Source organism: Danaus plexippus, chromosome 6 (genome assembly GCF_018135715.1).
Source record: "Danaus plexippus chromosome 6, MEX_DaPlex, whole genome shotgun sequence".
Taxonomy (NCBI): Eukaryota; Metazoa; Arthropoda; class Insecta; order Lepidoptera; family Nymphalidae; genus Danaus; species Danaus plexippus.
The window spans coordinates 2,719,080-2,735,220 of record NC_083540.1 but is presented as its reverse complement, the minus strand read 5'-3'; the positions used below and the strand labels follow the sequence as shown (position 1 = coordinate 2,735,220).

At 31.5% G+C, this 16,141-nt stretch overlaps 1 protein-coding gene across 2 annotated transcripts in view; it reads right to left on the bottom strand.

Annotated features, from left to right (window-relative positions):
- Positions 1-7,065, bottom strand: part of LOC116778878 (homeobox protein dve-1) — a 47,937-nt gene extending 40,872 nt beyond the window's left edge. For both annotated transcript variants that reach the window (XM_061529856.1, XM_061529857.1), the window contains exon 1: positions 6,887-7,065. In XM_061529856.1, the coding sequence (XP_061385840.1) occupies positions 6,887-6,976 (90 nt within the window). In that variant the 5' untranslated portion in view covers positions 6,977-7,065. The remainder of the gene's footprint in view (positions 1-6,886) is intronic.
- Between the last annotated feature and the right edge of the window lie 9,076 nt (positions 7,066-16,141).

The following is a 16,141-nucleotide window of genomic DNA, read 5'->3' as shown; positions in this document are numbered from 1 at the left end:
TATGCGCATATATATGTTGTATATGTCATTTATACTTGGTACGGGACGCTTAACGTGGATTAAACAGTTGGGCGAACAACACTAGTACAGTCGCGACAGCTGACGGACGATTGTTAGAGCCGATTTTTAGCAATTAACAACCCTATATAGGAGCTTTTATGTCTTTTCAAGATCTTTATCAATTATTTTGAAATTATACTCAAAGTTTAGCGATATTTAACGATATCATGTCTTATAAAACATATCATTAGTGTGTTTATTCCATGTTTTTACGACGTTTTACCTAATTTAAGACAATTTATTCTTTCCATATAGCCCCAGTTTTATGATACCTGGTATACGATATTTACGGATACTTTATCGTCAATCAATAATTAATATCTAAAGGCTGGACGGCTCAGACGCTCCCGAATTTCGCGGAGAATGGTGAGGAGATCGCGTTCGAGTAATCGAACCGACAAAAAATAAAAATGAAACAAATACGAAATACTCCATTACTGGCACACAGCCTACCGTGGAGGCGAATTCACAGGTATAATTGCTAATTTTATACGGCATAAATTATAAGTACCTGAAGAAGAAGTGAGAAATAATTATATATGTATTAGTAATACAACAGTGGAATAATACTAGAACTTATCTAATAACGCGGCTGATATTTACTTTAATACCTACCAACTACATATTTTAATAAAATGTTTAAGTCGTGTTGTGTGTTTAATTTTAATCAAAAAGACGCCTACATATGAGTAGTGTGCACTGTACGTAATACATGTATGTGGTGTACTAATATTGTTGCACATTCGACTCCACAGCGTCAGAGTTCTGGTGCACACACATTATGTATGCAGGGCGCGGCTGGCCGCGGGCCACGTCAGCTATTTACTCGTGACCGAAGCCCTAAGCCATTCAAGGCTAAGATGCGGGGGCCAGTTTTTGACCAGCCTGATCCACACCCCTGCGCCCGCGTGCCAATGCACCTCACACGTTTGTCTCCCAGATTTAGTTCACAAAACCAATCAAATAAACAAGCCAACATGCCAACGATATCTTCGAATACACGGCATTCTTTTGTAAAAATGCACGTGGATATCGTAAGAAAAGCAATTATCGTTTCAAAATATCTTCCAATTAGAGATAGGTATGTTTGAAATAGGATGAAGGAACCTTGTTTTGTATTGATGCATGTCACAGGGTTGTGAAATACACACAACTGTATTGGGTTTTCTCATATTGAATAACCATCATCTTATTACTCTGTCACAGCCCTTATTGTAAGAAGGAGACCTCAAACTACGAATGTACAATTCCACCACCCTCCTGATAATCTTAACAGTATTTGCTTAGACCTTGAGAACGTAAGCCCGTCCATTATTAATTGCACTCCTCAGGTGTGAAGATTATCCTTATTATGGTACCGCAAGGCTGAGACATGCAGCTCACAGACGGGAACAACTTATCGGAAGGGAACTAAGTATTTGAATGGTTGTTGAGTAATCCGATTGGGGAAGTCCTAAATTAGGTATGCTTACATCTGATTAACTATTAATGATTAATGCTTACAGTCTGATAAATTTATCTCCATGATTCCTTCTTTATTTAGTGGGTTCATATAGAGCGATCCCTATTAATATGTACATTTTGTAAGGAAATAAGGTTATGATAAGATATCGTCTTTTTATTATTTTATTCACAAAGTTATTTACAAACCTAAAACGAAATATGAAGCATGAAACTTTTCATAATAAAAACTTAAGCAACATGTAGATCGAAAATGTGCAATTTCAATTAGATCTGTGGCATATTTCTTATTTCTAAACAACAAATAAGTTTTAATAGATAACGGAACATTATAATATGGATTAAGTAATAACTGTTTAAGTGGACAAAATTGCAAAATAGAAGTTGCGAAAGGTAAATTAAAAATCGAATTGGCTTTTGGTTCACCGCACGGTGTTCAACGTAGGCCCCCCTCCTTCCCTCCCCTTCGCCCCGTATCTCCCCCCTACCCCACTGTAATTGCGGACGGCGCGCGCGCAGATTATCAGAAGCAAGTGCGTTCGATAACGCATGCGCACGAACGCATGTTATTAAATTTATTCCTTTTTCGCCAGAATCTGCATAATGAGGGGGGCAAAAACAGGCACGTAATCGCTAGATTGCACGTCGCCTTTCCACGGAGAAAGGCAATTTTTGCTGTTTATATTCACACATGTACATTTGATGAATATATTAAGACGCGTTACATATTTTATTTTTAGGTTAAGGGGAAGCCGGACGATTACACGCGATTATACGTTGTCATAGCGGGGAATCGATCGTTTTAATGTGCGATGCTATATATTCATATAACATGTTCTCAGTTATTATAAAATAAGAACAGTATCATGACTGCCTACAGCAAAGTGGATCCTCTCACGTCAACGTGCTACAATGATCGCATTCCGTTTGCATGCACCCTAAGCTTTGTTTCAGGCAGAGTGAATGTACTTCAAGTGAATCTTACTAATAACTTAAAATACTATTTATTGTGAGGTATATTTTGATAATGGACAAAATTGACAGCGGTTTTCTTTCATATCTTAGATCCTATCAGACAAATGCATCGTTTTTCAAATCTTTTTATCTTTACGTAATTTGTGGGAATCTGTTAGTGAATATTGTAAAACTTAACAACATATTTAAAACTAATCAATATCTTAAAAAAAAAACAGGCATTTTTATCATCAACGTGAAAACGCGATATCTTTATCTCTGATGTAGAACAATAATGATCTCCATAATAATTTTATGTGCAACCCTGCGCAAAGCCTTGGGCTACCAAATCTCCAATTTTGAGAGTATAACATTTTTTTGAACTTCCCATCTTTTCACTCTAGAGATTGCTTTAATATTTATCCACCTATATACATAGATATGGTCATTTCCTCAAATCGACGATTCCAAGTCCAATTTACTTTATTCCCAAAAAAGTCCCGACTGCTACTAATTTTCGTACGTCATTATCGTTCAATTCCCCATAAGATGTGCTTCTGATGTTCGTGAGAAATTTTACTCTGTAACAGGATCATGATAATGTAAAAAAGTTCCGCGCGTGTCGTCAGCGGTTCTGCAAGTAGTCCGTAAATTATGGTTAGTTTTTGGATACGCTCGTTCAATGCAGCCTCTCGGCTTTCCTCCTCTACCCTCCCCCTGCGGCCTCACACCGACTCGGTCACAGACCTCACATCTTTTCGCCAATAACTATTCATCCGCGCAAACCCTTATTAATCATTTTCCTCAAAAAAAAAAACACGTAATAAAGATCCTATCACATCAGCTGGCAACGAAACGCGTTCTTTCGTAACCTTAAAATTGACAAACCGATATCGTAAGCTATACTTATTGAAGCATGTATTGTGACTATGAACTGTTTATTGTGCTGCCAAAATTAATCTCGGGGGTTTAGCTTCGTCACAAAGGCTGCGTGCCGGCGCGTACAGTGGCTATTACAGACACAAATTTATAATTACTTTTTAAATAGTTTTTTTCTCAGTGAACATATTAAAACGTCAATGTAAATAACTTGTTAGCCGCAATCTCATTTCCAGGCGATTGGATATTACAATAGTGTACGTGATTTGAGAAAGGTAACGGTGTCGCCGCTTTATCCGAGAGGTGGAGCCCATTAGCGGCAGCTCAGGCGGTGTAAGCGCACCTTGCCCACTCACTGAATCCACCGAAAAAATCTCCACAATTCTGACAGAACATGAGACGTCACATGTCACAGACAACTTATCACTGGTATTATATAAAATTTTTGCATCAACGAATTCTTCATATTAATATTTTAACGATGGCCAGTTTCCAAAAATCGTATCTTAACTCAAACTCGGTAACAAAAAGACCAAGAGTTTATATTGAGGAGCAAAAAATATAATACTTCACTTGAAAACCGTGAAAAAATGATCCGCGTCAAATATAGATCGATTATATTATGACAAAGGAAGCTGAGGCGTGTGCTTCGTAATTAGATCTGAGGCGTATGCGGAACCAAGGCAAATTGAACCATGCGGTATCTCACGCGGCGTACGTGTGTAATTGCATGAATTTATCAACTATAAACCGAAGTTTTTGTGACAGAAGTTTGGCACGCGCCCACTTTCTATGTACCTGGATGTAATTTGTTGAGTTTTTTGTCGTTTCAAAGTTATCTTTCGTAACGGTTCTCTAAAAGTAAGGTTCCGGCAAAGATGGTGTATTTGTGTAACTTGCACTATTCCTATCACTATTTACTTGAAATAGTACAATTAAACAATAACCAAAAAGTTTTTCGGACTTTTTTTAAAACGGTTTTATAGTCCGTACCCTTATTTTTTTACAACACTTACATACATGTAAAGGTAAAATATAAGTGAATTTCGTTCTAACCTCGAACACTATCAGTAATAGGTAATACAAAGTTATCGCTCCGAACAATAATCTGCGATAATGGATTAACGCGGTGGTGAATATTTATAAACACCATTATCGGCTGATCGGCAGAAATGGTATACTGATTACTCTATTACAATTAGCTTAACATAAAAAAAAAACTGCAATGACACAGAGAATAAGATGAAGATTAAAAATAGAAAAAAATATATCCAAAGAGGATTTATTCAGATGAGTTTATTATTAGCTGCAATAATGATAGGAAACATAATATTACATTTTAAATATCAATTATACGAGTAGGTAAAATCCTTGCCCGTCTTAACATTATCGCTTCCAGGACAACGCAATTTTAATAAAAGTGTCATTAAAGTTCAATAAAAAAATATATATATTTAAAAAAAAAAAACGATAATAATTCATGGATTCAATTTGTCATAAAAACAATTCATGTCGCAAGAATGAGTGGACAGAATCGAGATATCAAACAATGTGTATGAAAAAAAGTTGATCGGTTTTGCAAGCAAATAACACGAAGCATCCGCTGCTAGTGGCGTATAATTTGTATACCTAATTCATTTCACGGCACAAAACAACCGCTTTTATAATAAAAATATTAAATTTATTTCATAGTAATTACTTTATCTCATTTTATATATTATAGTTACATATTGAACATTCGAAATGGATATAGAAACTTTTGTAATGTTAATTACTTTGATGAAATAGTATTTTTATAGCTGTTAAGATGATATGTACACTTTTTTTTAATATTTTTTTATTTTTTATTTCACAATAATGTTGTAAAATTAATTTATAAAATTTACAAATCGGATAATCGCATAACAAGTTTTTTAGTTGCGAACTATATGTGAATAAATTTATTCAACCCATAGTAATACGTATTAACATACAAAAATATAGAAGGGGATACATATATATATTATATATGTATTATCGATATAAATAACTATGAATGAACTGTTTAGTATGTAGACAAGAACGTAGTTTTTATTTACATACGTTATTTTATAATAAACAATTTATATTAATAAATAAAATTCCGTATTTGCATTTCGATTCGATAAAAAGTTTTTCCTTATTTTTTTTTTACTTAAACGCTAATTCTGATTCTGGCATGAATAATATTTTTTGTGAAATTATTATTATGTTTTATTTTTATTATATATTCTATTGATAAACTTTAGTTTAATTTCAAAAACTTCGGTTATTTTCCAACAGAGGTATATTATTAAATAGATAGCCCCTTTTTTTATCTGTGAAAGCAAAATATTAAACATAGTGTCTGCAGTACTGGCCGCTTAGAATCTAAAGTTTAAAAGAAGAATATAATTTCAGTTCTTAAAATTGTGAAAGTATCAGACTTCTTTTTTCAATTTTCAATTATTTTTTCAATTGTAACATGACGCGATAAATAAATAGGCTGTTCATAAAAATATCGATTTATACATAAAATAAGTCTCTTATATTAAATCCTTGGATTCCACAATATTTCTGTATCTACTTTTAATAAAAAAAAGAACTGCTTAATAAAAATAAGATTTATTTTAATATACTTCATTAGGACTACAATGATCTTATTTGACATTTAAAACGATAAATACGTATTACCTAAATCTAAGACTAGTAACCATTTAAATTTTAAATTCTAAGAATTTTGCATTATTAAAACATATTTAAGACTTACACAGATAACGAAATTAATAACCGCTATCTACTACTTATCTAAAGACCAATTAGACTGTTATTTTCGAATAATATGCATAATTAAAGCCTTATTAAAGAAATATTTATTAAAACTACTATACATAATTACTATAAATCTATAGCCGACAAAACATCTTATATTAAATAACAATCGGTTTTGTTATCTTATTATTTTTTTCAACAATAATTCAGCGATGAACTTAAACTATGAACCAGCAAACAGTTATTAGCAATTATGTTATAATATATATATATTTTCCTGTTTAATGATTTAAAACAAAAAGCTATCTCTTAATTAGGATCATTATTAATGAACTGCGACAATGAAAGCCGTCATTAAAATGTTTTAAAATGTATTTCATAATACGCTATTATTATTAGTGACAGTTGAAAAACACGAAACTATATTTTGGGTGACCTTGAAGGAATCGAGACTATTGTTTGAATTAATAAATCAATTATGTATGTAAGTGTTTCATTATATGTATGCAAATTTCGCTTATCAAGATGAACTTGAACATAGGACTTTATTGTCCGAGTAAAACAATTAAGCAAGCTATGTCTTATAGACTTCTGTACTGGTTTGACTGTTTCAACGGCTACATATCATTGATATTATTATTATTATAAAAACTACTATTGCTCCTAACAAATTAATTGTTATCCAAACGGGAATGCGTCCGAAAAGAATTAAAGTTATCAAAAGTTCAAAAAATTAACAACACGAGTACATCAAAGGACTCACCTGCGACAGATCGCTGGGTACTTCAGACTTGGCCGTGTTAGCGGCTGCCCATGCCTCGGCGAAGGTCTCCATAGCACTCTGAAAGTCCATTTTTGTTCCAATTCACGACATCAACATACCGGAATCACACATCGGCCCTGACGGGTGCGGAGACACGTTCGCTCCAGCCGACCGGCGGCGCTCTACTGGCGCTCAGCCCCGCCCAGCGAAACGCCCGAATAGAGAAAAACCGATACCAAGCAAGCCTCCCGTTTCAGCGCGAGTTTTCTTTTTTAAGCCGATATTTTAACGAGGTTTTTTTTCTCCTCTGAGCCCGGCCCACGGTGGTTGGGCGGCCTTCGGATTATTTACACTTGTAATTCACAGATTGCTAGTCTGATGCTTAATTTGTTCTCTGAGAGGGTGTTAGGCGTTATCTTGTTACGTGATTACGTTACGTGATAGCCGTCTTTACGTATTTACGTCGGATGTTATTATGTATGGGACGATACAATTGCGTTGATCTATCGTCTCTTCGTATAGTTATTTAATTCTACTTAAACACTGTAAATTTATTATTGTAAGAGACGCTGTGTTGTAATTAGTTAACATTTTAATTTGGTTGTCTAATGACTTAGCGAATGAAGCCTAAATTTTGCAATTTAAAAAGCTATAAAGGAAGCTAATTGCAATATCCTAGCAAATGGGCTATGCTAGCAGCATTCTTATTCATTAAATAAATCACGCCGGCCTTAAGACTCTGCCCGATGAAGAGAAAAAAATTGTCACGGCTTCCTATAATTTTGTACGTGGTCGTTTAAGCAGTATTACCTTCCGCTGGCGACATTTTATCTTAATTTCTATAGCTTTTAGTATATTAACTGTTGTCTTTGACAAATTGTTATGATGCTTTTTATATGGCAATTTTTTTATTTCATTGTTCAATATTTTATTAGCATACTGTATGAAAAGATATTTATATAGACTGTGACTTTTGTTTATACGTTTCAAGTTTAAATATTAGAGACAGTATTACTCAAAGATACGTTACAGGAGGTCCAAGTAAGTAGGGCAACTCAGCTTTGTATCGATTCGGAGGATAAAACAATGGTCGGCTGGTTCATTGTGAACTGTTTTGTTCACAGATATCGACTTTTATTTGATGACGTCTTCTGATAATTCAATTAACATCCCTACGGTTTACAACTTATACAGCGGCGACACTAGATAACAATATAATTATATCAATTAATAAATATTTAACAAACATACACGTACCTATATAATAATACATAATAAAATTTACTCACACATTAAATTATAATTCCATTACGTTACTTGATACGTAAATTTTATATAAGTATATTTAAGTTAATAAATAAATAAAATTTATGTACAACGTTAAGCCGATAGATACGGAAAATATAGTATTTTCTTACCAAATCTAAAACATTGTTAAATGATATGCCTTATAAGTTATAATAATTATTACAGATATGTATTACGAGAGACTTGATTAAAACATAAATAATTTATCAAAATACATAGTTAATATCTGAGAAAATATATTGGAATTAATGCTAAAATTGTCTGTTGAATTACTTATGCCAAGTATAGCAAAAAAATTAAGAGGTATGTTTTTTATTATGTATAAAAATAAATATGATATGAATGTCTGTCTGTGTTATGGAACAAACGATTTATAATACATGAATAGGGATTTGTACACTGTACGTAGATAGACAAATGGCAAAGACATATTTTATTTTATTTTTGTCTGTCTATCTGTTTGTTACGATCAATTTTGGCTGTAACAATTTTGACGACTTTCACTGACCAATCGCTGAATAGAGAGGTTAGGTTAGGCTAATTTGAATTTAGATTTTTATAGCCAGACCGTTAAAGTCACGGGCTAAGCTAGTACTGTGTATTATCACGAATCGCTCTTAGTTTTGTTTAAATGTTCGGCGATAAGATCTTGACCTTGGACGTCAAACTCGTCTCCTAGTCCACTTGATAAGGAACATATCTAACGTACTGTCCCATAATCTAATATAACATAATATAATAAAAAAAATCATATTAAAGAAGTGAAACGACGTGCTTATTCTTAAATCTAATGTAATTGTATACTTATTTTAAAAATATCACAATCAAGATCATTATTTTAGTTGCTATTTACATAGATTTAATTTTTTTTATATAAAATCTTCTCACTCATCGGTTGCAATATCAAAAGAAATTAAATACTATTACGACATAATTTGATCTTTAAGCTAACAAAAAATTAATATTATTGAGAAATATTTTATAATAATAAAATAAATTATAATATAAAAGGAGACATATTTTAATGTCGTGAACGCTGCATGTTATGACAGAATATCACTTCCAGAGCAAAAAAATTCGATATCAGAACATCCCTTGATTGGAGTTAAATAAACTGTAACCATTGAATACCCGCAACAAATTCCTTTCTCACCAAATTCAACAGAAAAAACTATTTAATATAATCCATCGATATGAGAACAAAATATTACACTCGTAATTACAGTTACGTAATTTGTTAATAGTAATATTGTTTAACGCTATAAGAATTATCAATTAAAATGGAATACTCTGAATTGAATCATTAGCAGAAAATAATACATTAAAAAAATATATTTTAATCCAATTATAATGATGTTTTTAATTAGAATAGTCTCGGAGTGGTAATATTTTTCCTCCGTCCCGTTTAAGTCGTAGATAACCACCGGATATTGTTAGGCCAAACAAAATTACCGAAAAAACATTGAGTCACGATACAACGCTGTTGTTACTTTAACTGTTAAAAATTAACACTCGGACATCTTTTTATCTTTTTAGCGTCTGTGTTTCTATTTTAGTGGCATATTTGTTAAGCATATTAACGTGTCGCGCTCTGGCTATCGAATGTGAGCTTTATCGCAACGGGATAAGGTTCATAGGGATAAAGTTTTCCAACCTCATCAAAGCCGCTATGAGATTGTATACGTGATTTTTCCATGGGTTTAATTTGTGAATTCTTAATACAATAAACCTAATTGGTTTCAGCGGAGACAGAAAACGCTGCGTGATGTAAAATTGTGAAATGTCTTTACCGCTACTAGTTAATAAAACAAACATAGTCTATATTGACCTCATAGAAATATCTGAATATATTTTAATTATAAGGGTACTCAATATAATTCAGGAACGCCTTTTTATATCTGTTTCTATTACAGAACCTTAATGGTAATCAAACTTTAATACAATAACAATATCCTTTCTCAGTGCTCTGCAATGTGTCCTATATACGTGATGTAGGTCAACGTAATTGTCAAATCAGTAACACGGTGCTGGCCCTGGGGAAGGATCACATACTTTTCCTTACATATCCTTACATATCTTTACATATCCTTACATATCCTAATCCGCCTATATCCGATATACCAATAGCGTGAGCTAGGCGTTCCAGTAACTCAAACCTCCTCCAATGCGGCTGTTATTAGGTTTATCCTTTATCCGGCAGATTAGTTCCTCTCTGTCTGCCGCGGGGCGGCGTCCGGCCACGCCCACCGGTCGATGCGACCAGGCCAGGCTTACCAGACTTGATACATTGTACCGTTATCTATCGGAGACGGAGCACGCTCATCCGGCACAGACCGTCACAGAGCGACACAGAGTGACACAGAACGACATCGACCACCAGAGATAAGCGGTGCCTCCAACTGTGACGTCACCAGGTCTAAAACTAATGACGTCCATCTTACGTCACAGACTGACAATGTTATATACATTAACAATATATTACATATTTTAAATAGCTTCATGAACATATAAAACATTATTGAAGCTTCCACTCGAATGTATACGTTTCCAATAAATTATTTTAAATAATATTATATTATAATATTTCAGAATATGTACTTTAAAATTAAATCATTTTTATTACATTCACTATGAATATAAACATGTTTGTTAGTGTAACGTTACTATCTAATCGCCAGCGAGGCTTTAACGCTAGACGGGGGTGGAGGCATCCGGGGTATTCTTAAAGTTGCTCTCACTATACGAACAAACGATGACATAATAAAAAACATTAATCTTGTTACTTTAAAACACTATAAAAACAACAGTTTCAACCAGTTAGGTATAAGTTCTAATTTAATTAAAGATATAAAAATATATATAAATATTATTTTTACTATAAATAACTGAATTTAATACATACCTCACCGATAAATGCTTGTTATCCTGCAAAAAAAATATATGTATATTATCATAAAATCTCAATCACCAAGCACATAGTTTTTTTATGTAAGTACCTACAAATTTTTAATTTTAACTATCTGTCTGAATTAGTTTATATATTTTCCAGTAAAAAGTTACTATTCAAACATATTCTAATTGTATTTGTATCGAAGGTGAGAAAAAATATCAATATTTATTAATCAATAAACCTTTATGATAATGTCAATAAATCTTCAGTCATAGAATAAGTATATTACAGCACACGTATTAAATTAATTTGAATTGAATGAAATAAAATATAAAGCAATAAACAACAAACCTTATTAGATATTGTAAAGGTAATGATACGACAAAAAAAATATTAAAATCGATTTAATAATTTTTTCTCATGTCAAACATCACCAACAATAATCTGAAAAATAATTTTAGAGTATGCATATACCAGAATTATAAGAATAACCACTTCATATGGATATTATTCTAATAAAAATGTACATCGTTTAAGAGCAAGTCTGAGATGTTACTAGGGAGGCTTGGAGGCTGCCACCCTATAGGTATTTGTTATCTCGACAAAGTAATTCAATGGAAGATTAATTCTCGCTACGTTATACGCTCGAAACAGATTATATTAACTATTTATGGAACACGAAATCAAAATCTGCATGTTTAATTTTACGCTTCGAAGACAATGTGGAGCACATTTACGAAAGATTTCGTATAATAAATTAATTTTTATTGAAACTAATACGTCTATAATCGTTTAGTTATTACCTAATTATATAAAATAGTGATAATTTGTGTAAAGAATGTACTGATCATTAAATAAAGCAATGTAATCGTAATATCATTAATAACACAAACTAATCGTAAATTTCTTTAACTATATTTATATACAGGTTCGATTTTCTATCAAATTTGAACCGTTTTACATCATGTTAAGGTATAAAATCAAATGTCACTTAACATAACACCCGCTGAGCGTCCGAGATGATTTTAAGGAACTTTCGATTATTGATGAAATGTCACGGAATGTACCTGGAGCTATGTTTAGTGTTAAGGATATATTGTTTTCATACGCACATATATTATGACAGCTTTCACTTAAATCCCTTTCGCCCAGATATAGATTACTTCAATTTCAACGAATAGTTAACATAAAAATAATTAAAGCAAAAACATTAATTCAAATCAAAAAAAAAATTCAATTTATGAATAATTTTATTAAAAAAAAAACCTATGATTTTTTGAAGAAAAAAATATTCAAAGACATCTTTAGGACACAAAAGTGAAAAGTAATACCAAAATTAATTCTCAAACCATGCAGAATGTATATATAGATAATATAAAGAATTATTGAGAGACATTAAACATAACAATCAATATTAACAGTTAATCAAAATACTAAGTTCAAGAAAGATGAAAGTCAGGATAAAGAAAAGATAATTCTTTGTTTTAGATCCTTTTGTAACGCGGTTATTTTATTATGTTATGTTTGTAAACAACTTACGGGATAATACTATTAGGATAACACAGTCCTTTCAATACTTTTAGGGATGAAGCCGACTACTAGTTACCTGTTACTTTAAAAATTAAAAAAAAAAGGTATTTTCTATAGTAACTCTGAAGCTCTGGATTGAATATTACAAACAACGAGTGTTAAATGTTAATTCTGTCATATTTTTATATATTGGAGTAATGAGCAAATTATTATTGTTATTTTTCATACGTTTAGTACTATTAGAAATATCTAGAACATTTTTATTATTTTTAAGTACTTCAAACCTCAGTGTTTATCGCAGTAACCTCTATTTAAATGAGACCTAATCGGTTTAACCATGTATTTTAAAGTAATAATAATAGATAAAGCTAAAATTAACAAAACTACTTAATCTAAAAACTCGGCTTAGAATGCAACGAATATTACAAGTCATTGATTTTTTTATAGGAGTCAGATTATCTGGTTGTGTTACCTCACTCGATCAATCTTATCGAAGTAACTATGACAATAAAAAAAAAATAAACGTCGAAATTTGGTAATGAAATACAATGAAATTTGAACCTTATAGCTAAAGTATTATAATTTATTTGGATTAAATATAAACGATAACGCATTTAAGTGACGCTGAAAGCAGGGGATCATCACCGGATTCCGGGAAATTCGCCCCGCATGAATACCTGCGTTTACAGGTAACTGTCTATGACTTAGAAATATTTAGAGCGGTCTTATAACTACATACATCATAGAGAAAATTAATTAACTATATAGTAGGTACATATTTCATTGTTACTCTTATCTTCAAATTGTTTTAAAAATTTAGAGTTAATTTTTGTTCATATTTCACTTATCTAATTTTAAATTTTTTTCCTTTATTTTCAAACAAATTAAAATAAAAGTTACAGGACTAAAATTAAATAAATTAATCTTTACTTGAATCGAAAATTATACACAATTTTTTCACTGGACTTAAATATTTTGTTACATTAAATAAATATGACATCCGTAATATTTAAGAACTGTTACAAAAAAATATATTTATATGACTGTAATCTCTAAATTTTGTTAATGCTGTGGTAATATGACTTGCTGTTTGTCGTTATAACCGATGCTACTCCCTTGATCCCATCCCATTTCTAAAACGTCCCGTAAGCAAATACGCAGTGACCGCGCGAATCCAAATTTAATATACACGTTTATGTTAAAAGATTATGACTTCTTGGAAATGATAAATTTTCTGTATAGAGAATACTGTAATAATAATAATAATGATTGGTTGTTCTCAAAGAAGAACAGCTTATTATATACACATTAAGTTCGCAATTATTATATAATGTTAGTGGAAAAGATCTTCTGTGAACTGTGCTAGTTACAAAACTGTATTTATTACATGGCACTTTGATTAATTATTTATTACCAATATATAAACCTGAATTTTCACTAAATAGTTTTTTTAATCTCAAAACATTACTTTTCTAAGGATAACGAAACGTTAATCATATACAATATGCTTAGCTTAAGTCTTTAAACACGTTCACACATATTTAACGTAGTTTTTTGAACGAAAAACGGGCAACCCGTCGTATGTAGTGTGACGATTCAAACTTGTGCTAAGTATACTGATACAAAAATATCAATAATCTTACAAAAAAAAAAAAAAAATTGCTTACATTTCAAAACGCAAATTGAATTTCCAATACGTTTTCTAATACATTTTATTACGCTTCATTCGTCGTTACTCATACGAATGGTGTTTAAACGGGCTTTATTATTTACCAAAGTGTACGGGCGCAGATGCGGTCCTTAAATAATATCGAGATACGATACACCGATACCGACATACGAATTTTCTTATAACCAAATATACGTCTAATATATGTAAAGCTGTGCGATACAAAGAGAAATTGTCTTCGTATTCTGAATGTTCCGACGATTTTATTATGAAAATATGAAATAGGTATCTTCTATTACACTTCACTGATTTACTGTAGCTTCCTTTATGTTGTATATTTTTTTTAAAACATTGTTAACGTTAAATAAAATTGTATTGTTACAGATTGTTTCAGAGGTAAGTAGTTGGTGGGTTTTTTTTATTATCTGGCAAGAAGGTATTGGCACTAAAATTGCTCTAACAGCGTTGATCAGGTCGAATTACGTTTAAGATAACGTGTGATAACAATACTTTACAGTTAGTGTGACTCATTAATTATTTCTATATAAAAAATATTAATGAGATCTAAGATTTTCGCGAGTATTCATTTAAATGAAACTAGTGTTATTCGGATTTACTACGCGGATTTTATTATTTAAAAACTACATAATCCCGACGTTTCGGTTACTTTGCAGCAACCGTGATCACGGGCAGACGAGGTGTGAATTTTTCACATTCAAAAATAAAAAATATTAATTACGAAAGCGCATTACTGAGTGGCAAAACCATTTTATTGCTAACGTCTAAGGATACAAAATGTGCTCGTTCACCAAACAAATCGATACTGCAAAACAGTGTGTTTCTTTTTTTGAATTTTCATAAATTTTCTGATAACATTTTATTATCCATTGTCAACGACTTACATTGAGACGGGAGTCGCAAAAAGTTACTCCGCTCTCAACACGCTGCAGTTCTGAGGTAACATCTATATCCAACAAAACACGTGAAGAAGTCTTATTAGTAATGAATTAAGAATTACAAAATAATTTTATGTTAACAGAAATATATTATCCTTATATATAAAAACGTCATTTAATAAAGTAAAATATTTTTAAATAGTTTAAATGTCTACATAAACCATCAATGCTTTTGTATTATAAATCGTTGTAATGAGTTATGTCAACAACAGAAAAACTCAAAAATAATTAGGTACGTATATACGTAAGTAAAGAAATATTTCTTTTTCCTTTTCACTGACTTTATATTATGTATAATTATTCAATAACGCTTAGTTTCATGTATATTTTCCTCCAAATAATAACAAATGAATTACCAAGATATATATAGAAACTATTTTAATATATTATTGAAATGTCACTTATAACTCCACTCCATTAAATCATTATACAGTTCGTAAAGCTAATTCCGAGTTAGCAACCTCATACTACATACTGAGCGTTAGCAGTTTTTCATGCACACATGAAGTATTAACGTAAGTTACTTAATGAGAAACGACAAATGCTTCGTATGTAGAGACGATTCAAAGTTAGACTAAGCACATCTAATGTTGTCATATCTTGACACTCGTTGGTCAAAACATGAATGAGATGTAGAAAAGTTGATTTTATTTATTAATTTTTTTAAAATATCAAAGTTAGTTACTTAGATCTTCGTTGAAAGGGCGTGGAATTTTTCAATAAACGCATCATTTTCAATTATAATAACAGGAAGTGACAAATATTTAGGACATTTTTATACACATTTATAAGGTTTGGACGTGTCTGTGTTTTTTTTTACTAAGGGATCCAGTCACAATGCGATTTTATTATATTTATTACGATCGTTTGCTCTATTCACATTGAAAATATAAATGAGAATA